Source organism: Podarcis bocagei, assembly GCF_964188305.1.
Source record: "Podarcis bocagei genome assembly, chromosome: 10".
Classification (NCBI taxonomy): domain Eukaryota; kingdom Metazoa; phylum Chordata; class Lepidosauria; order Squamata; family Lacertidae; genus Podarcis; species Podarcis bocagei.
In genome coordinates this window covers 25,842,359-25,866,455 of record NC_138135.1, presented here as the reverse complement: position 1 = coordinate 25,866,455, position 24,097 = coordinate 25,842,359, and the positions used below count along the sequence as shown (strand labels likewise).

Here is a 24,097-nt window from a genome sequence, read left to right as displayed (position 1 = left end):
CATCTGGCTGGGTTTCCCCAGCCACTCTGGGCGGCTTCCAACAAAATATTAAAATACAACAATCCATCAAACATTAAAAGCTTCACTAAACAGGGCTGCCTTCAGGTGCCTTCTAAAAGTCTGGTAGTAGTTGTTCTCTTTGACATCTGGTGGGGGGGGGGCGTTCCACAGGGCGGGTGCCACTGCTAAGAAGGCCCTCTGCCTGGTTCCCTGTAACTTGGCTTCTCACAATGAGGAAACCACCAGAAGGCCCTCGGCGCTGGACCTCAGCATCTGGTAGAACTATGGGGGGGGAGACGCTCCTTCAGATATACTGGACTGAGGCCGTTTAGGGCTTTAAAGGTCAGCACCAACACTTTGAATTGTGGTTTGAAACATACTGGGAGCCAATGTAGGTCTTTCAAGACGGGTGTTATGTGGTCTGGGCAGCTGCTCCCAGTCACCAGTCTAGCTGCCGCATTCTGGATTAGTTGTAGTTTCCAGGTCACCTTCAAAGGTGAGCGCATTGCAGTAGTCCAAGCGAGAGATAACCAGAGCATGCACCACTCTGGCAAAACAGTCCACAGGCAGATAGGGCCTCAGCCTGCGTACCTGATGGATCTGGTAAACAGCTGCCCTGGACACAAAATTGACCTGTGCCTCCATGGACAGCTGCGAGTCCAAAATGACTCCCAGGCTGCGCACCTGGTCCTTCAGGGGCACAGTTACCCTATTCAGGACCAGGGAGTGCTCCACACCTGCCCGCCTCCTGTCCCCCCAAAACAGTACTTCTGTCTTGCCAGGATTCAACCTCAATCTGTTAGCCGCCATCCATAAGGACTGATCATGCTTAGTGTTCTCAGGGTGTCGGCTGGAAAAGAAGAATGGGAAATTGGGATGGGGAAGAGTAAATAGACTTTTTTAGGTCCCTAAGACAGGAGTGAGAAATCTGTGGCTCTCAAGATGCAGCTCCCATATAACTCCAATCATTCCTGGTCACTGGCTATACTGGCTGGGGCTGATGGGAGTTAGAAATCCAAACAACTTCTTGCAGGCCACAGGTTCTCCACCATTTCCCTAAGAGCTTGTAATATCCCACAGGAAAATATGCCTAGCTGGCTGGGATCCTGAAGAGGAGCACTTCTGTTAAGGGATAGAGATTTTTGTTGCAGGGTCCCACTTGCGTCTGTACTATTGGCCCGAAAGCCTGATTGCATTAGCTGTCTGCATAATATGCAAGGAAGTAGACAGAAAGCATATTTGCCTTTAATGCTTATTATCCCCATCTGCTGGTTCAGATTGAGAGTGCAGCTTTCTCCAACCTGTTACGCAATACAGACAAGGTAGGGGGAACACCATACTGTTCAGTAGTAAGCAACTCGTTTTGTTTAATGTTGTGTGGCTGAAAAACATTAAGATTCCATGCTATTTTTCACAAACATAACTAATAGAACACGTGAATGACATTTCTGTGTATTTGATTTATGTGTACATGTTTGCATTTCTGGAAATCTCAGGTTTGCATTAAGAATGACACCCCCCCCGGTAAATTGAATAAATGAGAATGAACTGTGTTTTTCGCTCTTGCACTGTAAGGCACAGTTTGTTAATCATGAACATGCTTCCCACATCGTGTGCGGCTTCCCTCACCCGTCTGGGTGCTGCATGTGGCACAGCAACATCATAGTCTGGTTTGCTGTGATGGGTCAACCCGGATCGTGGTTTGTTTATGTGACGTTCCTGGGGTCCCCTACAATGTCCTGTCCTCAGGTGGTCACAAAGGTCAGTCCCGCAGCTACTCTGCTGTGCCCAGATTTCTCTTAAAATACCTGATACCACCACATAAGTGACTTTATAGAGAGCTGTAGGGCTCTCTCTTTATATTCTTACTCAAATACACAAGACATCGTGGTGAAATAGGCTTACCTAACATCTACCTTGACCAGAACGCAATGTTATACAGTCATACCTTGGGTTGAAGTAGCTTCGGGATGAGTATTTTTGGGTTGCGCTCCGCGGCAACCTGGAAGTAACAGAGCGTGATACTTCCAGGTTTCGCCGCTTGTGCATGCGCAGACGGTCAACATGACGTCACGCGCATGCGCGGAAGCAGCGAATCGCGACACGCGGACTGCGTTCGCTTCAGGATGCGAACGGGGGTCCGGAACGGATCCCGTTTGCATCCAGAGGTACCACTGTAATGTAAACATATATCTTACTACGGAACGTAGTATATACAGAGTTTAAAGCTTTCTACACAGATTTCCATTGCCTCTCACTTTGTCTCTCACAACCACTCCTCAACCCAACTGCCATTTTTTTTCAAACTGGTAGTTTCTACCTGCCACTCTCTTTAACACTGCCCTTCTTTCCAGTCTATAGGATGCGGGTGGCGCTGTGGTCTAAACCACTGAATCTTTTGGGCTTGCCGATCGGAAGGTCGGCGGTTTGAATCTGCACGACCGGGTGGGCTCCCGTTGCTCTGTCCCAGCTCCTGCCAACCTAGCATTTTGAAAGCACACCAGTGAAAGTAGATAAATAGGTACTGCGGTGGCGGGAAGACAAACAACGTTTCTGTGTGCTCTGGTTTCCGTCACGGTGTTCCATTGCGCCAGAAGCGGTTTAGTCATGCTGGCCACATGACCCGGAAAGCTGTCTGCGGACAAACACTGGGTCCCTCAGCCTGAAAGTGAGATGAGCGCTGCGCCCCATAGTCGCATAGTTTCTTTCCATTCTACTCCCATGTGGTCAACCATTCTTGCACTAGCACTTGTGTCACAGTTTGTTCCAAACAAGCCATGAGTGGCAAGCCAGAAATAAGCCAACAATGAACCATGGCTTATATTGGATTTACCACTCGTGTTTCAAACAAACCACAATCCAGCTTCATACAAGGCAGCATGCTGTGCTATAATGTCGCTTGCACCGTGAACAGCATCCGTGGAGGCTGGGGGCTTGTTTGAGTTTAAGCTGCGGTTCAGAAGAAAGTGTAACTTAGTGTGATATGCAGACTAGTTCATTATGAGCAAATGGAAGGTGTGCCCAAAGCAGAAATGCCAAATTGTGGGAGGAGGCAATGGTGCCCAATGGCCTCTCAAGCCTCTGGGCATCTCTGTAGCACCTACTCATATCTACCTCCTTTCCCCATAATTTGCCCTTTAGGGAACATGCTCTCCAGCTGTTTTTTGTGTGAGAGAGGTGCCTCTGGACATTGTAGACACACACTTTGTATTTCATTGTGGGGTTTGTCCCTTTTTTAGGGCTTTGCTTCCGGACATTGTTCAAAGAGGCGGTTCAGGACCTCTTTCACAAGATATTGATTTTGGACAGCAGAAGTGGTTTAACTTTGTGTAACAAAAATCCAGATCACACCCATATTTTCAGGGTGTCTCTCCCCACCCCCCACCCCTGGTAGTTCATGTATTTCTGTTTTCGTCGTATTATGTCGTTCTGCAGGACTTACCAGCCAGATTTTAGTTGGCATGTTTTACCATGTTGTCTCATTGTTATTTTTTGTCTTCCCCTTTTAATTTTTTTAAACACTCTAGCTGCAAGCCCCCAGTGTGAAGGGCTTTGATTTTGCAAAGCAGCATTTAGGGCAGCACAACAAAGATGACATCCTGATCATACATGAGCCAACTCCTCTACCGGGACCAATTAAGGACACCACACCCTCCGAAAACGGTGACCTGCCGAGCCCCAAAGCAAAGATCTCTTCAAAGCCATCCAAGAATGTCCGACACAGAGGGAGGTCAGTTCAGTTGATGAGAAGCTGCTTGGCACAGATTAAAGTTAATTAGTTATGGGGGATTATTTTTGCTTCATAAGGGCTTTTATTTCTCAGTTTGAATAGCCTTTGCTCAGGAAGTTGCCTTTTACATTAATCCACCAGGATTCGTGTCTCGTTCTTTTTTTAGGTTCTTCTGCTGCGCTTCTTAATTGTAGTGATTTTTCACTTAGAAGTATGAGATGAGCCAGGACAGGCAGTGGGCATGTGGGCACTAAACGTGATTGCACAGCTAAACTCTCTGATCTTTCTAGCCTTTACAACCTGGTGGGTAAACGGACAGAAGTCAATTCATAGCTAAAGTCCAAGGTGATTTTTTTCAGTCCCTGCCTTGTTCACCTCTTAAATGCTCATTTCAATTCCAAATTGGATTGCTCATGGAGACCATAAGACTAGCAAGCCACAAAAGCCCCCTTTGTGCCATTAAGAGAAAGTGCTTCTTGGCCGCACCCCTTTGTGCCGGCTCAGCTCTTCCCCCCAAATGCCTATGGGTATCTGCTAAGGGTCACATGCACTCAGCACATGGAAGTCTTGAGAGCAGCACCAGCCAGTGCATGTTTAGCATGTGGGAGGGGGCTACAGTGAGCCCAGTTCCTGGAAGTTGGCTGCCTCTGTATATGGAGGGTCTATTTTAGTTTATGGATGGATTGATACTATTTATAGGCTTGCATACAACCAAAGTATAGGAGTGGCTTATAAATAAGAACAAGTTCTTTTTAAATAATAATAAAAAAAATCACCACCACAGTAAAAATTCAACAACATAAATTAATAAAACAGAACTATAGAGTCAGAAAACAGAAAGCACTTTGAAAGCAGGCTGCATAGCATTAAATCAGTTGAAAACACAATGCAGAGGAATAGAAAGCTTACAGAGGCTAAACAAGTCTTGTGTCTGAATGAGAAGCCACCTGAGAACCTTAGGTTCTGTCATGGAAGAAAGGTGAAATCTAAACATGCAAAATAATATACAGCCATTTTAATTTTTGTTTGTTTGATGCCTGCAGAGTTTCTCCATCAGATGCTGACTCCACAGCAAGTGAGCAGTCCAGTGGCCGAGAAACAGGAGAAGGGCCTGCAAGACCACAGATAGCTGCAAATGAAGTGAAGCCACACAGAGTCAACAAGTCTGGTATGTTGCCTTCTCATGCACCACACTCTTCTTCCTGTCTCCATTCACACAGGTGTGCCAGGAATAAGGAATCTGCTGAGTCATTTGTCTGGGCGCAGCTTGAAATGCATCTATTATTATTATTATTTATATATACCACACGGCTAGAAGGCAAATTGACATCACAGAACAGAGAAATACATTTAAATGATGCAGTTGAATAAAGCCACACTGAACAGACAGCTTACAGAGTTTTAAGCCAGGATGTCTGTACAATTGTATGGTATTCTATCCCAGTGCTGTAGTCATTCAGATGTGATTCAGTCCTTAAGAACAACAACAACAACAACAAAATGCAGCGCATTTCTCCAGAATGCAGGTGGTGATGGTGGTGATGATAGGTGGTTTAAAGCAATCACACCTCAAAAAAACCCCTGTGTATCTCACAGTGAAGCATCATGGAAGCATGCATTCATTCTGCATTGCTAGTGCGCACTCATAAAAAACCTGCACCATTTGCTTTTTTAAACATTTGAATCAACTCCCTTTTGTTGAAATTTGGAAGTTGATATACCTGTGTTCTTTATGGGAGCATCTGGCTCTCCTTCTGTCACTACTTGCTGAATTATAATGACACTGTTTTTATCTTTCTCTTGATGCTCCAGGAGTAAACCGAGTGGGTAAGTTTCCCCTAAAAAGGTGCAATAAGCCTAAGATGAGAGAGTCTTAATTGTAGATGTGTGTGGAGAGGGCTTGGCTTTCAGTGCCTAATAGCTAGGGCTGGCTTTTGGATGTTTCCTCATGTTCTAGCCAATGGGAACCATTAAAGGCATCCCATCTGCCAGTAAAGGATAAACTAATTATATGCACATTGGAAGTTGCTTCCGTTTTACCTATTCTTGGCTGAAAGCGGCTCTCTTGTTGGCGTCTGCCGCATCACTTGCTACCTGGCTATTCAACTGGAGACGACAGGAACTGAATCTCAGCCTTCTGCATGCAAAACATGGGTTCTGTTGTCGAACTGTTCCTCTCCCTTCTATACGATACATGTTAATGGGTGTAATAGTGCCCCACTGTTCATAAACAAGTCCTATTTGAGAAGGGAAAAATAGAATGGGGTAGCCAGAAATACCCACCTGGTATTTCCAAATGCTTCTTTCACCCTCTACAGAATTTCATGTGTGTGGTTACCTATTTCTAAAAAAGGCTTTGCTGTGCTCCTTAAAATGAAAACAACAACTCTGGGTCATTGTTATATGCACATATTTAGCCCATAAGCCACATCAAAGCGGGAAAGAACACAAGACTCATTCGTGTAATACATTTAGCATTGTATTGTCCATCTCAGTTTAGCCTTTTCCAGCCTTTTTCAATCTCATCATCTTCTTAATTTGCCAAAGATTAAATGGGCTGTTCATTGAGAACTATCATGTGGCTTCTATAAGAAAAACCTTTTAAACCCTGGAAAGTGAAGTGAAACTATTTTTGGCATAAGGAGCGATTCTGGCTGTAGTGGATAAACCTTCTAGGAATTAATTAACTTGTACTGTGTGCAGCGTTTGAACTGCCCTCTATTTGTCTTTCTCGGTGTATTTATTGTAGGCCCTTTTCCATCCACAAAATAGAAGAGTTCTTGCTCTCAGCTCTCCTCTACCCCACACCACACTTAAACCTGTAGCTGCAAGGGTGATACAAACACAGAGAAACAGACAGACAGACAGATTGAGACAGAGAGACTGAGAGATGTTGAAAGCACTGCAGAACTAGCTTCAAAATATTCAATTAACATTGTGAGTCGCCCAGAGGAAAACAAAGCCATTTATTTTTTATTTTTAAGGGCCTTTCTAGACTGCTGTTGAGCCCTAAACAAGGGCCCCCAAATTGGTGCACAGTACAGGAAAACAAGAGAATCATTGAACAATTCAAAATATTACAAGCAACATCTAATCAAAGAATGAGCACAGAGAACAGAACAATTATCTAAAGGCCTTGCTGTCTTCTTACAATCTCTCTCTGTCTGTCTGTCTGTCTCTCTCTCTCTCTCTCTCTCTCTCTCTCTCTCTCTCTCTCTGTGTGTGTGTGTGTGTGTGTGACAACCCTGTACACTCATGTTATTAGTACTGTGGTAATTTGTTTTTGTTCAAAAGGTGTAATTCAGATGGTGGGCCGATTTTTTTTTGCAAAACCTTCCTTTCTTTGGGGCTTGAAACAATATTTACTACCTTTCATTCATACTTTTAAAAATTCAGGCCCTCCGCAGATCAGCAATGGAACAGAGCAACACTCTTCAGCCTCCATCTTTGAGCATGTGGACAGAATGTCACGCTCCTCTGAGGTCAGCCGAAGGGTTCCTAGCAAGATCCAGTTGATTGCCATGCAGCCAATCGCAGCACCTCCAATTCAGAACCAGCCACTTGCTGACCGAGTAGCAGAGACCAACAAGATTAACAAGGAGGTAATCAATCCGTTCGGTAAACTGCCTTACAGCCTGTGAAAGCACCTTGCACTAAGAGCATAGATACACCATGGACATACAGAAAATATTGTTTTTACACCATACAAGTAAAGCACTCTTATGCATCTTCTAACAGTCATGGCTTCCCTCAAAGAACCAGGGAGCAATAGTTTCTTAAGGATGGTGAGACCTCCCACAGAGCTACAGTTCCCAGCAACCTTAATGTATTACAGTCCCCAGGCTTCTTTTGAGGAAGTCATGACTGTTAAAGCGGCACAAGAGCGTTTTAAATGTATGGTGTAGGTGTGACATAAGAAAAGTCATTTAATAAAGATCCCTAGTTCCTCCCCTCCCCAACCCACTTAGAACTACAGATCCCAAGATTCCCTGAGGAAAGAGAATGACTGAATAGGTTCACTGAACCACAGTTCCTAGAATTGTTTGCTGCAAGCCATGATCTACCTTTTGAGTGTCACCTGGAGTGTCTAGAGCTCAGCTGAGGAATCTCAGGGCTCACAGACCCTCCTCTTTCAAACCTGGGCACCTGTGTTTTAGTAATCCTACTCTTGAATGCGACCACAGCCTTACCTTGCTGAACTAAGCCATGCAAGTGTGTGGGTTCTTAGGGAAACAGGAGTGGAGTAAGCTTCTTCCATTCTAAGAGCAGTTTCTTCCATGCAACAATTCCTTAGCGTAAATCCCAGTTCTGCAAGTGATGGTTGAAAGGGAAGGGCAGGAAAAGGAGATATTTATTATTGTGTGTGCCCGTGTTCAGTCAGGAGAAAGGGAGAGAGGGAACATTTGCCAGTCCCTACTAACAGCAGACAGAGAAATGTGAAGCGCAATAAACCCTCAGCAAGCCTTTGTCCAGACACTAATGAGAGGAGGAGATTAAAAATGGGGGAAGAGGGGAAATGGATGAACCTGGCCTCTCTGTATGCTTTGATTTTGCCTCCTTCCATTCAGCTTCCACTGGAGCAGATAATTCTGAATCTCTGCAGTGAAGATCATGTGACGTCAGTCAGTCCCAAAACAGACACAGGAGAATTAATTGCACCCTGAGAAGTCAGGTCTAGTGCAAAGTAGAGGCGTTTTCCTCCGAGTTGGATAGTTCTTACTGTTATGCACTAAGAAAGGAAGTATTTTGAGTTGTGTCTCTTAATTCCCACCCATCCACCCCCCCATTTCCGCTGTCAGAGGCAGTATATTTTATTTAAACAATTAGGCTTTAGTACAATTAAAATATATACAGTATATATTTAAAAAATCACATACACATTGCTACATTAAAAACGTCACAGCACCAGCCCTTTCCTTAAAAGTAAACCACCCTAACAGAGAAGAAAGTTCCAAAGGGCTGATTGCAGCAAGCAACTGATTCTGTAGGTTCACCCCATCTATATTTAAAAACAGGAAGAATAAGATTATAAGATAATAAAATAATAATAGAAATCGTTAAAAAGAATGAATGGCCTTAAATATATTGGAAGACAAGGTTCATATTTCTACCAAACATACCAAATATTCGTGAATGTTGTCAAATAAACTCCTATTTAGTGGGAATGTGCCAACCATGAGATTGTTTGGTCTAATTTTAATCCGTAAGCATGCATTCACACATGCATGCATGCACACCCACACATTTTTCACTGTGTAAGCTTCACCTATAACTGTAGTCTAGATCTCTTCTAATTTCCTTGCTGCTGGGCTTTTATGGCAACCTGCAGGAAGTATAATTTGCAGCTTGTCAAACATTTTTATTAGCATTGTGTGTTCCTCCCCTCTGTCTCTTAATTACCCATGCTGTGTTAATCATTATGCGGTATGTAAAAATTCTTCTACCTGGAATGAGTGTGAATGAATTGCAAGCTGGAGAATGAGATATTGAGGTGTAAGCTGGAGGTCCATTCAGCATTTTGCTTCCAAACTCTACACAGTCACTTTCCATCAAAGCAGAGAGAAGTTGTGCGTTCCAAAACGTTTATGCTCCTCTCTTTCTTTTTTCAAGATACAGACAGCTCTGAGGCATAAATCTGAAATTGAGCATCATCGCAACAAGATCAGACTTCGAGCCAAGCGCAAAGGACACTATGAGTTTCCGATCGTGGATGATATGGTTATCATTGACACCAAAGAGCAGCAGAGAATGTACCGCAAGGCGCAGATGCAGATAGACAAGATCTTGGACCCTGGAGGCAATATGCCTACTGTCTTCATAGAACACAGAAAGAGGTAACAGCAACACAGAGACAGCCGGGGATGGAATTCTTTCTCTGTTAAATGTGAAAGTGTGCAAATGCTTGTCATAAAAGATAACAAGGTAGGCATGGAGATTAGACAGAACAGGAACTCAACCACAGAATGCACATTTAACAAAAAATACGGTACTTTTTATCATAAACGCTTAAAGGAAGTCAAATATAAAATGCTCATTTAAAACAGCACACTTAGCAAGAGGATAAAAGTATTATCATAAGCATAGAACATAGCTGCTACTGTGGTTTCCAGCCCTGCCAGTGGCAGTTCATGGTGGGCAGCTGCTGTGGAAGCTCAGGCTCGAGGACCTGGGTCTGCACTAAGAGACAGCCAAGGTGGTCTCTGGCCTCTTCAGCTGCCTCAGCTTTTGTAGCTGGAGTCAGTCAGGGCCCTGCTCTCCCAGGCCAGGTGGGAAAAGACCTGGGAGCAGGTCTTCCAGGACTCATAGCCAGAATGGCCTCACAGCAAGACGTGATTGCAAAGGAACAATAGGAAGCAACCTCTAAGCCCCTGAAAGTTCCTTTGCAACTGTGGCCTTACCTGTCCCACACCTAATGTCATGTAAGTGGCAGGTAAGTGACAGGCAGGTGTGGCTGGCTGAAAATGGCCCGTGGGCTAGTAGTTCCCCACCAATGTACTACATGAGCAAACCTTCATAATGTAAGGTTTGCACACTCCACATTCCCCTCGCTTCCTGAATCGGCAGGAGAAGGACATCTGAGTTTAGTTTCAGAATTTCAGCTTGACGCTATGTACAACTTAGGAATTCTGTTTAAAGCATACCGGTTAACGCCCCCTCAGCACGCTACAAACAAACAGGAGATTAAAGACTAAGTAGGAGAATTAAAGCATTTCCACACAACACCCCACTCACCACCACCCCTCTTTCCCCCCAGCCTATTATTGCATGCAACACTAATTTAGTCTCACAACAAATGAAACTGATCTGTAGAAAGCACAACATGAAAAAAGAGACAATGCACGTATTTTTGTAAACTAAGAAATATTTAATAAAAAATATTTATTAAAAAGAAAACATACTGGTTAACGTAATATCCCAACTGCAAAAGCCATTGTTTTAAGTTGACTTAACATTAAACTAACCAGTTTGGTTTAAAGCGGGGTCCCTGGTGGGGACACACAAGCCCAAGGCTTTGATTGGTCCATGTAGTACTAAATCATGTTTTTCTGTTATGTGCAAATGATGCCTTTGTGTCCAGATTACTGATTAGCTGACTAAGATAAACTTACACCATTAATTCAGCTTTATAGTTTGACCGGTGACAGCTCTGTGTGATGTGGCTCTTTTATCTGTTTGCTTGCTATTTGTCAGTGATATTTATCTATTTATTTAGATTTGGCCAAAACTCTCAGAGCCAATTCCACCAATAAAAGCAATACAACACAACAAATAAAAGCAATAAACAGCAACAATGGATTAAAAGTCCCCGCATAGAGCTTCCAGAGACAGATAGAAACTGAAAAGGCTATAAAGACTCAGAAAATCAAAAAGCTTTTATTTGGCTCAGATTCTACAAAGACTCTTAAATTTATGAAAGATGCTATCTTGAAAAAAGGCTCAGAACTGCCCTGCCCCCAACTGGGATGCTCCTAGGAAGCCCTAAGATGTTTTGCTTTTTCCTCCTTTTTATTTTTACCTAGTTCTCGAGCCAAACGTTCTCCGAAGCAGCGCCGGAGGCATCAGATTAATGGAAGTCCTATCGATGCGGACAAGGACCGGCTAATTACAACTGACAGCGATGGGACTTACAAGAGACCTCCAGGAGTCAACAACTCTGCATATATTGTATGTTTAAAACCTTTTGGAAGGCAACATTTTCTTTCTACTTGTATGATAAGTTGCGGGTTGTGGGAAAGGCTTTCAGGAAGCACTAGCCTTGCTGGCTGGAGTCTGAATAATGCAAGAACCCACTGTGAATTACAGCCTTGTGAAACCATGAGCTTTCACAACAAATGTCTTGTGCATAGCCCTTGCTCAAATCCGTTATCTAGTATACCTGCCCAGAGTGGCCGGGGCAACCCAGCCAGTTGGGTGGGGTATAAATAATAAAAGAAGTAGTAGTAGTAGGGCAGGTGTAACTGGCTACTCAATAAGTCTTCATTCATTGTGGACCAATTCACTCTGCAAGCCCAAAGTTGAGCAAGAGGTTTTCAGTTTCTTGTTGGCATCAGTGCTCCTGGATTATGCACAACTCACCACCAAAGAGATATGCTATTAATGATTTGCATGCATACCTTGTAATGTCTGCAGGTAGATGTACAAAATACCACACACAGACGGCATCATTGCAACATGTAAAACCATTATTGAAACACTGGGAACTTTGACATTATAACAGCTGTTCAGGCCGTGCTTTCCTCCTTATGCTGCCATCTTCCTGTTACCTTTGCAGTCTGATCCTGACCTTCCTGCCGAACCCCAGACGCCTTCTTCAACTGATTTGGGGAAGTACTCAGGCCTCCCCCCGCATCCTGCCCAATATATCCCTCCTCAGCCATCCATTGAAGAGGCCCGGCAGACAATGCATTCTCTTCTGGATGATGCCTTCGCCCTGGTGGCCCCAAGTAGCCAAGCATCCAATTCTGCTGCCATCACGCACTCCGGAGGGTCAGCGGGGCAGCCCACAAACACTCCTGTTCGAGCAGCGAGGGACACTCCCAGCAGCCAGTGGGGGTCACCGTATGGTCAAACACACACAGTAAGCAACCCAGTTGGGGGTCATTTCAAGACTCCACTGTGCAGTTTTAGAGCCTATCCTTACTTCGGCCATTGTGCTTTCATGGTTTTTATCTCTTCAGATATCTAGTCCATTCCCTCCCCAAGATTCGGGGTGGTTTAGGTATAATTCTACTGTGTATGCATTAATGGATTTCCAGCACTCTTGAATCTTATATCCTCCTGGCATGCATTCTGTATAAGGGTGCTACAACCAGGGGGAATCCACTGTTTGTAGACCTTACCACAGCTAACTTTGAGCTTTTTTTACAAGTGGCATATAAATTTTTATGAAATAAAACTAATTCTGTTGCTAGTGGTGACAAAGGTGAGGCAGGCAAGCAAGTGTAGCCACGCTCAGTTAGCAGAAAATTTGCAAGCAGGGCTGATGCAGTGAGGTGCAGTGCAGGCACAGCCGTGGGAGAGTCAGATTGGCTCCGCCATCGTGCCTGCACCATGCTGACTTCCCTGCTGCCTCACCCACCTCCGTCTCAGTGAGCGGCAGTGATCCTAACATTGGGAAGCCATGTAAACAGCACCTCCCACCTTGCCCCGCTTTGCTGAATGCTGCTGATTTGCTGTATGGCTGAAGAGACCTATAGCCTTGTAAATAATGTAATGGCTTATAAATCCAGAAAATTCAGATATATTACTATGAGTGAATGTTCTGCAAGTAGAATTCAGAATGCATCTTTCTAAAAACAAGATTGCTTGTTTATGGGCTGATTAATCCCCTCCAGTACTGCTGAGAGAGGGTGTTTAGAAATTCTCCCTTTCTGTTTTACTTAACTGTGAGTTCCCACGCCGTTCAAACAGCTTTTAGCTAACAGTAACTGGTTGGTTTCAACAAGCCAGCTTCATTACCTAAGGTTTGAAGTTGCCTTGATTTAAAACTAACCCTAGTTAATGTTAAACTGCACTCCCCTGTTTGGATGACAGAAGAAGTAGGGGTTAAAGCAGGCATAGGCAAACTCCGGCCCTCCAGATATTTGGGACTACAATTCCCATCATCCCTGACCACTGGTTCTGTTAGCTAGGGATGATGGGAATTGTAGTCCCAAACACCTGGAGGGCCGGAGTTTGCCTATGCCTGGGTTAAACGAAAGTGAATGCTTCTGACCAATCTCTTGGCAGATCCTGGGAGGGGGTTAGGCACACTGACATATCACTAAGCCATGTTTTAGTGTTATGTCTGAATTCAGCCATTGTGATGTATCAGTAAGTGGTTTTTAATCTTCATTTGTTCAGAAATGTTCAGAAACTAGAGCCATGGATCGTTTTAATTTTAAATCCCTCTTTAAAATGTTTTTTTCTGATGCATGGTCTTTTTCCAGAGATACATGGAATTTGGGATGACTCCTCCAACAGCTCCAGGCCTGCTACAGAGGTAGTTCCCTGACAGTTTGTTTGATTCATGTGTTTCTGCTAGTTGATGTATTTATTCCAAGTAGACCAGAAATCGTCAGCAGCTGTCGGAGATGGTTACTATAGATGCTTCTTTCTTCCTGATCTTGTGCCAGATTTTGAGGTACTAACTAGACATTATGATGGGGGACACAGGTGCTGGCATGGTTCAGTCCCTTTTCCTGCTGATGTCTGGTTTCACACAGCGTCTCGTGTGATGTCGTTGGGCTGTTCCCTTCCCAACAGTGGCCAGTGATCTGTGGCAGAAATAAGGGAGTGCCCCGTGTGGCAGCTTAGGTTCGTGCATTGTGTAATGACTAATTCAGGGGTCCCCAAACTAAGGCCCGTGGGATGGATAAGGCCCAAGGTACTTGTTTATCCGGCCCATGGCAAGTCCCGTCGCCCACTGCTGCCGCCCGCTCTAACCGGCGCTGCGCTGCGTGGCTGCCCACTTTCGGGTCGGAGGAGCACAGGAAATAGCTTGTGCGCATGCACAAAACGTTATTTGCGCGTGCACAAGCATTATTTCCGGTGCACACCCAGGTCGGAGGAGGCCCGTGCACATGCGCACAAGCTATTTCCGGTGCTCCTCCCACCCGGAAGTGCACCGGAAATAGCGCATGCGTATGGGCCCGCGCTCCCCTGCCCTCCGGCCCGCTGCGCAATCGGCGCTGGAGACACCGGCCCAAGGCGCGGTAAGTTTGCTGACCCCTGGACTAATTGCATCCTGACCATCGTGTGAGATACTGCGTTGTTTGCTTTTGTGTTTGTGTCAAACTTTCACAAGCTGCTTTCTTTTTCACACATGACACTGAGACAGCAAGCAGGAGTAAAATCAAATTTTCTGCTGTGCTCATAACAAGGCGACGTAGCATCCTTTTGTCCTAAACTGCACCAGCCGCAATTGCGATAAAAACACTTAACTGCCCTCAGATTTTCTTCTTTCAGAGTAGGCAGCTATTTCTGGATTAGGCAATTTGGATGGTGATTTATTCTTCATTACTGAAAAGAGAACGTGAGCAAGCTCTTTCAGTCATTACCTAATGAATGCTGTCTGGTTATCTGAACCCCATTCATTTTTTGTGTGGAAGCCCCATTGAATTTAATGGAGTTGGTGAACTTTAGGGGTGGAGGAAGAAAAGTTGCTGTGATACCAAACTGTTAATCAATGTCACAGTCAAGTGGTTCAGAAAACCAGTTCTTGGAACAGTGACTGGAAAAACAAATTGGTCTTTTTCTCTGCAGTAATGTAATTAAGATTATCAGTGGGCTGGAACCAAGCTGGGTTCTGCATGTATTGCTCATGTAACTCCTTTCCAGTACGGTAAGACAGAAAAGCTCCAGCACCTAGACAGCACTTAACTGAAATGCAGCGCAAAATTGGGAGCGGGGTGCCAGGGTGGGGGGAGGGTTGATATTCTGCATTTAAACTTTCTGATTGTGCAAGCTGAAATCAAAGTTCTGAAATTTGAAAAAATGGTAAATACATGCTTATTGCATAGCTCTTAATTGTTGTGTTTCTCCAAGAACTTGGCATAGTCAAATTTCAAAGAGGCAAAATCAAAACAAGCAATAATGTTAGGAGGGAAGGAATCACCATCATCATTAATGAAAAATGGAATAGAAAAATCAGTGGAATGAATGAATGGAATTCTCCTTTGTCAGAAGCACAACAGACGAATAAGAGCTAAAATACCCAATTTGCAGAAAAAAATTGATCCCACTTGCCCAAATACCAAATGCTATCATTTCAGATCTTAAAATTTGATTTTAAGGGACTCTAAAAAGTTGAATTAGCCAGTTGTCAGGCAATAGCTGTAAATCTTATTTAATAGTTTACACATTTAGTACAGCAGCGGTGTCCATAACTGGGAATGTTAAAAACACTTGAATTAGGGACTATGTTTTGCAAGCATGTTTAAATCTGGAGTTTGATTTGAAAATTGAGAACCTACTTGATCTAGCAGTGAACGGAAAGCCCTGCCTCCCACATAAACTCCATTGTTTTATTCAATAATATATTGGGATGCAGATTTCCTCAGCAGCTAGGCAAAATGTACAAATACGTACCATAGCATATATTTAAAGTTTGTGGATAATTATTAGAGACCATTGTTTGATTTTTTAAAATTTATATTCCACCCTTCCCCCTGAAGGAGCTTAGACACAGCAATCATAAAACATTTAAAAACCAACAGCTAAAAGCAGTTCTATATTTTTTATTTAAAAAATTATTAAAAACAGTGATCTCAGGGTTGCCAGGAACAGTATCTGTCAGCTTCGTGCGTTGTTTTCATTCTTTTCTATGCCTAAAGGACTTCTGGCTAGATCTTTCAGGCTAAAGCAGAGGATGTAATGTGTGTGAAGCAGCCATAGCGCTGTGTTTACATGGGGCAGAGCTATAGAAGCTGCACACACATGTTTTACAGAGTCCTTAGTGGACAGAGAGCTTCACACAGTAAAGCAAGCGGTGGTACATTGCATGGTTGGAATACGGGATGCCACTGTCTCCGGAGGTCAGTCATTCTGGCATTGTTCTTCTGTTCTTGATCTACCAACAGGCAAAACCTGGGCCCAGGTTTCCTTCCCCCAGTCGAATTAATGCACCCAGACCAGCAGCCTTCTGATGTTCAGTATTCCACAAGGGGGATCTACCCGGAGGAAATGCCATCCGTGGCCCGGCCGCGACCAGTTGGAAGCACCGCAGGTACTTGAGGGTTCCTTAAGCTATTGCGTACTTGCAGTGACTCTCTCATAACCAGCTGGCCCCATTCCACAACTCGAGCATTTATTGGGAGCAGATGTGGCTGCATCTAGAATGCAAACAAGGAGCTTGCTCGAATAATAGAACCAAGAGAACTGTAGAGTTGGAAGTGACCCAAGAGTCATCTAGTCCAATGAAGTCCCCTTCAACTCTGAGCATGTGTATCCTGCATGCATGGACCTGGGGAGGAACAGGATGGCTGAAGCTACTTATAGAAGGTGCTCATTGGTCTCCTAATAAAAGGAATGGTAGGGTACCTAACATAATGCATTCTTAGCTGAGCACAGTTACAGTGCACATATATGTGTGTGTTCTGCTTCCACTGCCAGAGACATTATGCCTCTGAATACTAGCTGCTGGGAATCACAGGTGGGCAGAGTGCTCATGCCCATCTTGCAGGCTTCCCACAGGTGTCTGGTTGGCTGCTGTGAGAACAGGATGCTCAGCTGGATGGGCTAATGTCCTGATCCAACAGGCTTATCTTATGTTCTAAATACTAAGTTATACGTCTGGGTAGCTTTCAGAGGGCATCTAAAATGATATAATGAGGACACCTGCCTAAATTCAGTAGGCAGGGACTTCCAAAGCACCATTGCTCAAAGATCGGCTCCTTGCAAATGTGCAATGAACGTTAAGTGGAACTTGTAAACACAACAGTTTCTATGTGTTCTAAAGGGAGGTTGTTTCGTTTAAAGAGGAAATGTACACATTTCATAACTGATTCCAGTATTCGAAGCAGGCCTGAGGACATCTCCAGGATACTGGTCTCAACTTCACAACTAGCCAGGAGTTATAGGCAAACCGGTGTTACATCTGTAGAGCTGAGTGTCTTGCAGTAAGCAAATATTTCTGCTCTTCCACTAAGGGCAAATCACTAGCATGCAAACCTTAAAACACACACACACATTCTTTTCAATTACACATTAATAATACTTGCAATATTTATAGGGTCAGTGGGCCAGAAGTATTACCTGGTCTGTTCCTTAGCTGTCTACCTCCACCATGCCTAATAGAACCCTAATGTTATACCACACAGAAACACCTTCCCATTTGAAAAAAAAAAAAAAGGACGTGCATGCAAATGGGTCCTTTTGTTGCCCTTCCTTTTGGGAGCTTTTTTAAAAAAACAACAACGAAAAAAAGCTTTAGTTTGATTAAATGAAGTCAGACTTTCCTTTTCCTCACACGCCACTCCCCACCCCCATATACTTGTTTTGATCCCCTGCTGCTGCCAGTTTTCATTTGCCCTTCACCCTTCTGTTGCTGCATGGAAAGACCAAACAGAAAACAAACAAATATTTGCTTTTAAGGTTCTCAGATACAGCACCTCACTCAGGTGGGAATTGCTAGCAGGATCGGAGGTCAACAAGTGGAGATCCCCTCAGGCAGAGCAGGGCATGGCCAGCTGGGGGAACCCGGGTGGCCCCCGTATCGTGGAGAGGATGAATATGCTAGGAGAGAAGCAGTGAGTACTGTGCTTCATGTTTGAATAGTTTCCGAAGCAGTGTTCTGTTCAGCTGTTTCTCCCCCCCCCCCTTTTCCATCCTGTGCTGCTTGGGGAACTTCCTCTCAAGACATCTCTACCTGCTCCTCTGACCTCAGCCTGCTGCTTTTGTCACTTTCGCATTCCAGCCCCCAAACTCTGCTTCTCTGTCTTCTTCATTATCACCCTTGGCTTTTCTCCTCTGTGCCCAGAGGATGGAGAGCCTGTGGCCCTCCAGATGTTGCCCAGACTCCAGCTCCCATCAGCCCCAGTCAGCATGGCCAGTGGTGAGGCATGATGGGAGTTGCAGTCCAACACCAGGGATGTTTAACAAACCAGTTGCGTTCGAGTGAGATTTGAATGCTGGGAATCGCAGGTGGGGAGAGAGCGCTGTGGAGCCCGTGTCCAGCTTGCAGGCCTCCCGCAGGCATTGGCCACTGTGAGAAAGGCCTGACCCAGCAGGGTCTTCTTACGTTCTTACGTACCATCTGGATGGCCGCAGGTCCCCCACCCCTGATCCATGCTCTCGGTGGCCTCTGCTCCCCTGAAATCGTCTCATGAGACCACTGTAGGTAGAGAGCACTAACAACAACAACAACAACAAAGACACAGATTGTCTCGCTGATGTTCGTGGAGCCTTGTCAGTTCCTAACATCGGCTACGGAGTACGGAGTTGAAGTTGCCTTGAGCACAGCAAAACAAAGTGCCATGTGTTTGCACAGGGATGTTTTAGTTTTAGAAACCAGTTGGGCAAGACACTACTTCTAGAACATGGGGTTCATTTTTTCTCGAGAGCAGACCCATTGAAATGAACAAACCTAAAAAAAAGTGGGTCACATGGGGTGGTTTGTTTTTTGTTTTTTTAAAAAGGTTTTGAAGTATGATCAAAGCCCACGTGAACCTACTTGAGTAATAGTGAGATTAATCTGCACAACACGGTCAATGCTGTCTTTGTCATGCTACCTTCACCTTTTGGAGAAGATCGGCAAAACACTGTTTGTTCCTTTTTGTAATCAGCCGTAGCTCACTAGTGGGTTCTCCCAACTCTCTGTTGTCTTGTCTCTTCAGCTCCTTCCTTCGTTGAAGGAAGACGCAGTACTGCCTGAAGTGCATTATTGCAAGCAATAATGGTGTCCCCATTCCACCCACCCTATCTGAGCCCCAAAATGGAGAAATCACTTTTAAAGAGACTCAGAAAAAGAATAAATCACAATGCATTCCTGGCTTCCCAAAGGAAAAGTTGGAACTCTCAACACTGCTGCTGATCAGACATGACGTTGGCTAGAGATGGGCAATTGGTCCCTATTATTGGGTCATGGAGGCAAACTTCTAGTAAGTGGTGTACCACAATAACCATAGTGGAACTGGGGTCTTTGTGGAAGGGCCATAGCTCAGTGCCAGAGCACCTGCTTTACATGCAGAAGGTCCCAGGTTCAATCCCTAGTATCGCCAGGTAGGGCTGGGAGAGGCTTCCACCTAAAACCCAGGGCAACTGCTGTCAGTCAGTGTAGGCACTATTGAGCTAGATAGACCAGATTATCTGACTTGGTGACCCTACAATCTTGCCATTTCGTGCAACATTACACGGTTGCCTTCATGCAAGGAAGGGGGAAGGGAAGAGATTTGGAACACCCCATACAAATTTGGCCATCTGTCCCACCGTCTCTGCCTTTAGTATGTATTGTATTAACCCTGCAGGTGACACGACTCCTATTTTGGGAGAAGACGCTTGTGAGAGACCTGTTATTTCAGCAGACACGATGGTGGCTTTAGGTGCACCGGGGCCATTCTACAAGGAACCATGCAGCAGGCCTTGGGGAACACACATTCTCCTGTGCCCTATATAGTTTCCTTATCACCATGTAAACCATAGCTGCCCAGCTGGGGCCGAAAGGTGGGCAAGTGCTCTGGGCAGATGAAGGCAGGAGGTAGGCGATGGGCAGGCCCAAGGCTGGTGAAGTGCAAGAAGATAACCTGGTGGCTTCCCTCCAGTTCAGGGAAATCAATTTATCTGAAAGCTTTAGATCAGGTGGGGGCACTGGATTGGCCTTGTGACATCACCTGACTTTTTGGCCCAGGAGGATTCTGGTTTCCTGTGTGACATCTGCGGGGGCAGCACTATAGGCAGCCTGGTTTGAGCCCCACAGCCTCTGATACCAAGGTCCAAATCATCCATATATTTGTACTGTCCTCAGAAACACATAATTGAGTATCTCTCTCTCTCTCTCTCTCTCTTTCTCTACCACCTGCTGGTTCTAACTGGGTTAAACTCCTCTGTACTTGTTTGCCACGGCAATTAGCTGAATTTCTGCTGCTTTTGCATGTCCTGCCATTGCTAATATTGTTGGCTTAGTGTTGCTTTGCAGCCCTTTGTTGGTTCTTTCTTCCTTCGGCCTATTTTACCTGTACTGCCCAAGTTTTTGCAACTTCTTACAGTTTGGGTTTGTGTGTGCTCTCCTTTCAAGAGCACAGGGGGGGTATTCTGACGCTGAAGCGGACATGGTTGGTGTGCAAACATTGTTTAATTTTGATGATCAGTGCATGCATCGCCCATTCAAATGTATTTTGGTAAGGCTACTTATTACAACCCAACGACCATCCTTTTGTTATGACTTCCCTTCATCTTACTCACCTTCATGCTTTTCAGAGCAAATTAATTCCCCTCTTCCCCAGTTCGAGTCCGTGGCTCTTTTTAGACAAGCCAGATGGCGTGTTATAAATTGACGCTGTCAGCCCTGCTGCAAAAATACATAACAGGCATGCACCTTGACGTAGTCGCCTTTTTGTGGTCTCAAAGCAGATGTGGAAACAGTCTAGGTATTAAATTCCTGATACAAATAGATGGTGCTTTCTGACCCACTGCACGGCCATTAATCTCCAGGTCACTGAAAACAAGCCCCGCACCAAACCCCAGTGCCTTTTGGCACACCTTGGAGGTTAGTGTTATTATGGGATAAGCAATTGTGGACTGGAATCCACTTCATCAGATTTATGAATGTTTTAATCCTAATTTGGGGTGTGTGTATAAAATCACACAAACACACAGTTGTGGGGGGGGGGGTGAGCAATGAGGTCAGAGAGAAGTAAAGCACAAAAAATGTAGACGGTATGTAAAATAAGCCTACATACATGTAGTGTAAGTACAACGATCCCTTCTTAATGCCTCCCCTCTGCATCCTCGCACATACATCACGAATCAGTACTGTCTGTGGGAAACACAACACTCCTTGCTGTCTTGTCAGTCGGGCCACAGCAGATACAGGTTTCAACCTGGAGGGTATAGAATTGCAGAATTGGAAAAGGACCATGAGGGTCAATAGTCCAGTCCCCGGCATTGCCTGAATCTTTTGCCCAGCCCAGTGGGGCTTGAACCCACGACCTTGAGGTTAAGAATCTCATGCTGTACTGACTGAGCTTTGCTTCAGAGTCAGTCTTGATATCTACGAGGCAAGTATTTGGCCTTAAATGTATTATGAAAGTCAGTCCAGCTGGGTGTTGTTACATCTGATTTATTTTAAGTAATTTAGATTGGTTGTTGGAAATATTTTTGCGCTTATTATTTGTGCATATGCCAGGTTGGCACACTTATGCACACACCCATACCTAAGTGACCACTGAAGAAGGCCTTTTTTTCAAAAAGTGTTTGTTTCTATCTATCTAGCTATACATACACACCCCCTGGGCTTTGACATCAAGACCTCCTGTTAAAGAGCAGGTAATAATGGTAGTGGTGGTGGTGGTGGTGATGATGATGATAGTGTTTATCATGGAGCTACAACAGTTCATTTTAATTTTGTTCTCTCAATTTGCTTGCTGTCATTATACATCCCTGCTGGTTTTGTATATGCATCTGATGAAGCAGACACTAGTCCATGAAAACTTACACCATCCTTCCTAACATGTTTTAGTCTTAAAAGTGCCACAAGACTCTGGTTTTTTTCTCTTTTTTTTACTGCGACAGGCTATTACGGCTCCTCTCTGGAAGCTGTGTTTTAACAGTTGCTTGTAGAGCAGCCCTGAGACTCCAGGAGCGCCAACATTTCTCCCAAATAATTGCATGCATTCAAACTTTTTCCAGTTTTGCGTTTCAGATCCAAGAGAAACTCACTTGCTTTCTTCTCTGCCTTGGTTTTTGTTTGTTTGGTCTTCTGCCTCCTCATCTTTTCACCTACACTTCCCAAACAGAAAACGCAGTAATGCTTTGTGCCTTTCCCCAGACACATACGCCTGGACATCAAGAATATTCCTCCTCACCAGTATTCCAGATGCCGAGGACTTCGGCCCGACAGCCCTCAGCTCCTCCTGTGCAGCTTCCACACAGCAACCACCAGGGCCCGGGGCTCTGCTACAACACCAGCTCCACTGAGGACCTGCAGCCGGGTCACTCGTCGGCCTCTCTCATCAAAGCAATCCGAGAGGAGCTCCTCCGCCTCTCTCAGAAACAGACCGTTGTGCAGAACTTCCACAGCTGATTTGCCATGTCGCTGCAAATCTGCCAAGTGTATCTGCTTCCCGTGGAAGCTAGACTCACAGGAAATCAGCAGGAGCCCTGTTCTTCTGTCAGAGGAATGAGCGTGTACAATACATGAGAAATGGGGCACGGTGAGAAAGAACTCTGCAGAATTGGCAGCAGCGCAAGTAGAAATTTGTTCTTGAAGGTGAGGGAAACCTGGGAAGATGTAACAAGCATTGGGCTTGTGTGTCTTTGATTGGGATCTTTGGTTGGGACTGTTTCGATGACAGTTCTGGTCTAGAAGCCAAGCGCTGCAAGAGATGGCAAAGCCATCCCCTAACAGAGCAATGCACGAGACTCCATGTTTGAAGAAGGAAAGTGAAGTTTGCAAGATGGAGTTATAGCTGTTTTCTCATGAGAGACTGCAAGAGTCTGATGGTTTCAAACACCCCCAAGAAGGTTGGCCGTGTGCGCTGCTGATAAGTGTCACTTCGAATACACAAGAAGCCGTGTTGATCCTGTGCAAGCAATTACTTTAAAGAAAGCATTGTTAAGACTCCACAAATAAAAGACTTGGAGCCACCTGTTAACAAACCGGAACAATAATAGTTGTTGTTAAATATTGCTCTGTGCTTCCAAATGGAGCCGTTCTCTGCACTCTCCCTTGTTGTTCTTCTGGTGCTGAAGCTTCAAAATGTCCCTTCATCCTGATGTTTGCAAAGTTGAAATGATGGCCTTTTTTAAAACAAAAACAAAACCCTAACTAACTAACTAACAAAAAAACCAAGGATATAGTCATTTGTATTCATTCAGGCTGAGAGAGAAAAACAATTCTCCTTTTTTAAAAAAAGAAAGTAAAGACTTACTTGGTATTCATAATTGATAGGTGGAAATAGGAGGGGATGGAAATGTTTAAGGCAGTTTCACAAGTGACATGAAGACACTATTCTACATGGTGAGGACATCTCAACACCTGCATTAATGACACTGAAATTACACCTCAGGCAGTGGGGGAAAGGTGATGTACAAATGCTTTAAATAAACACAACTGGCTCCAGTTTTGTGATGAAAGAACATCAGAGACCCCCTAGCTAGCCCATTGCCATTCCATTTTTCTGCCTCCTCCCGACCTTACAGTGGGAGCCAGTGTGGTGTATTGGTCAAGAGCAGTGGACTCGTAATCTGGTGAACCGGGTTTGCTTCCCCGCTCCTCCACATGCAGCTGCTGGGTGACCTTGGGCTAGTCACACTTCTCTGAAGTCTCTCAGCCCCACTCACCTCACAGAGTGTTTGTTGAGGGGGAGGAAGGGAAAGGAGATTGATAGCCACTTTGAGACTCCTTAGGGAAGTGTTAAAGTGGGATATCAAATCCAAACTCCAACTCCTCCTCCTCTTCTTCTGCTTCTAACCTGTGTACATTTAATGTGCCTCCATGCTATTTCAAGTAGGTCACCTTCCCTTTGGCCCCATCCTCTGCTGCAGAAAACCAAGAGCCTTTCATATTGAAGCATTTCCCCACTCCTAATTCTCATCATTATTACCAGGGCATACTTGCATCCAGAACTCATTGGAGCTCAGTTCTGGCACCTCTCAGGTGGGCACCATTGCCATTCTAAGAGGACAAGGGAGGTGTTCATAGTGTATTCCAGCTCCTCTTTTTCTAGAAAA

At 44.7% G+C, this 24,097-nt stretch overlaps 1 protein-coding gene across 5 annotated transcripts in view; it reads left to right on the top strand.

Moving 5' to 3' along the window:
* Positions 1-23,835, top strand: part of KIAA1549 — a 113,172-nt gene extending 89,337 nt beyond the window's left edge. Inside the window, exons 11-22 of one of the 5 annotated variants that reach the window (XM_081212213.1) lie at positions 1,278-1,322; positions 3,528-3,730; positions 4,774-4,898; positions 5,543-5,557; positions 7,127-7,332; positions 9,341-9,564; positions 11,251-11,395; positions 12,003-12,308; positions 13,660-13,712; positions 16,291-16,436; positions 17,804-17,958; positions 22,194-23,835. In XM_081212213.1, the coding sequence (XP_081068339.1) occupies positions 1,278-1,322; positions 3,528-3,730; positions 4,774-4,898; positions 5,543-5,557; positions 7,127-7,332; positions 9,341-9,564; positions 11,251-11,395; positions 12,003-12,308; positions 13,660-13,712; positions 16,291-16,436; positions 17,804-17,958; positions 22,194-22,448 (1,878 nt within the window). In that variant the 3' untranslated portion in view covers positions 22,449-23,835. The remainder of the gene's footprint in view (positions 1-1,277; positions 1,323-3,527; positions 3,731-4,773; positions 4,899-5,542; positions 5,558-7,126; positions 7,333-9,340; positions 9,565-11,250; positions 11,396-12,002; positions 12,309-13,659; positions 13,713-16,290; positions 16,437-17,803; positions 17,959-22,193) is intronic. The other 4 variants (XM_081212215.1, XM_081212214.1, XM_081212217.1 and 1 more) reach the window with 4 other exon arrangements.
* Positions 23,836-24,097: the final 262 nt, after the last annotated feature.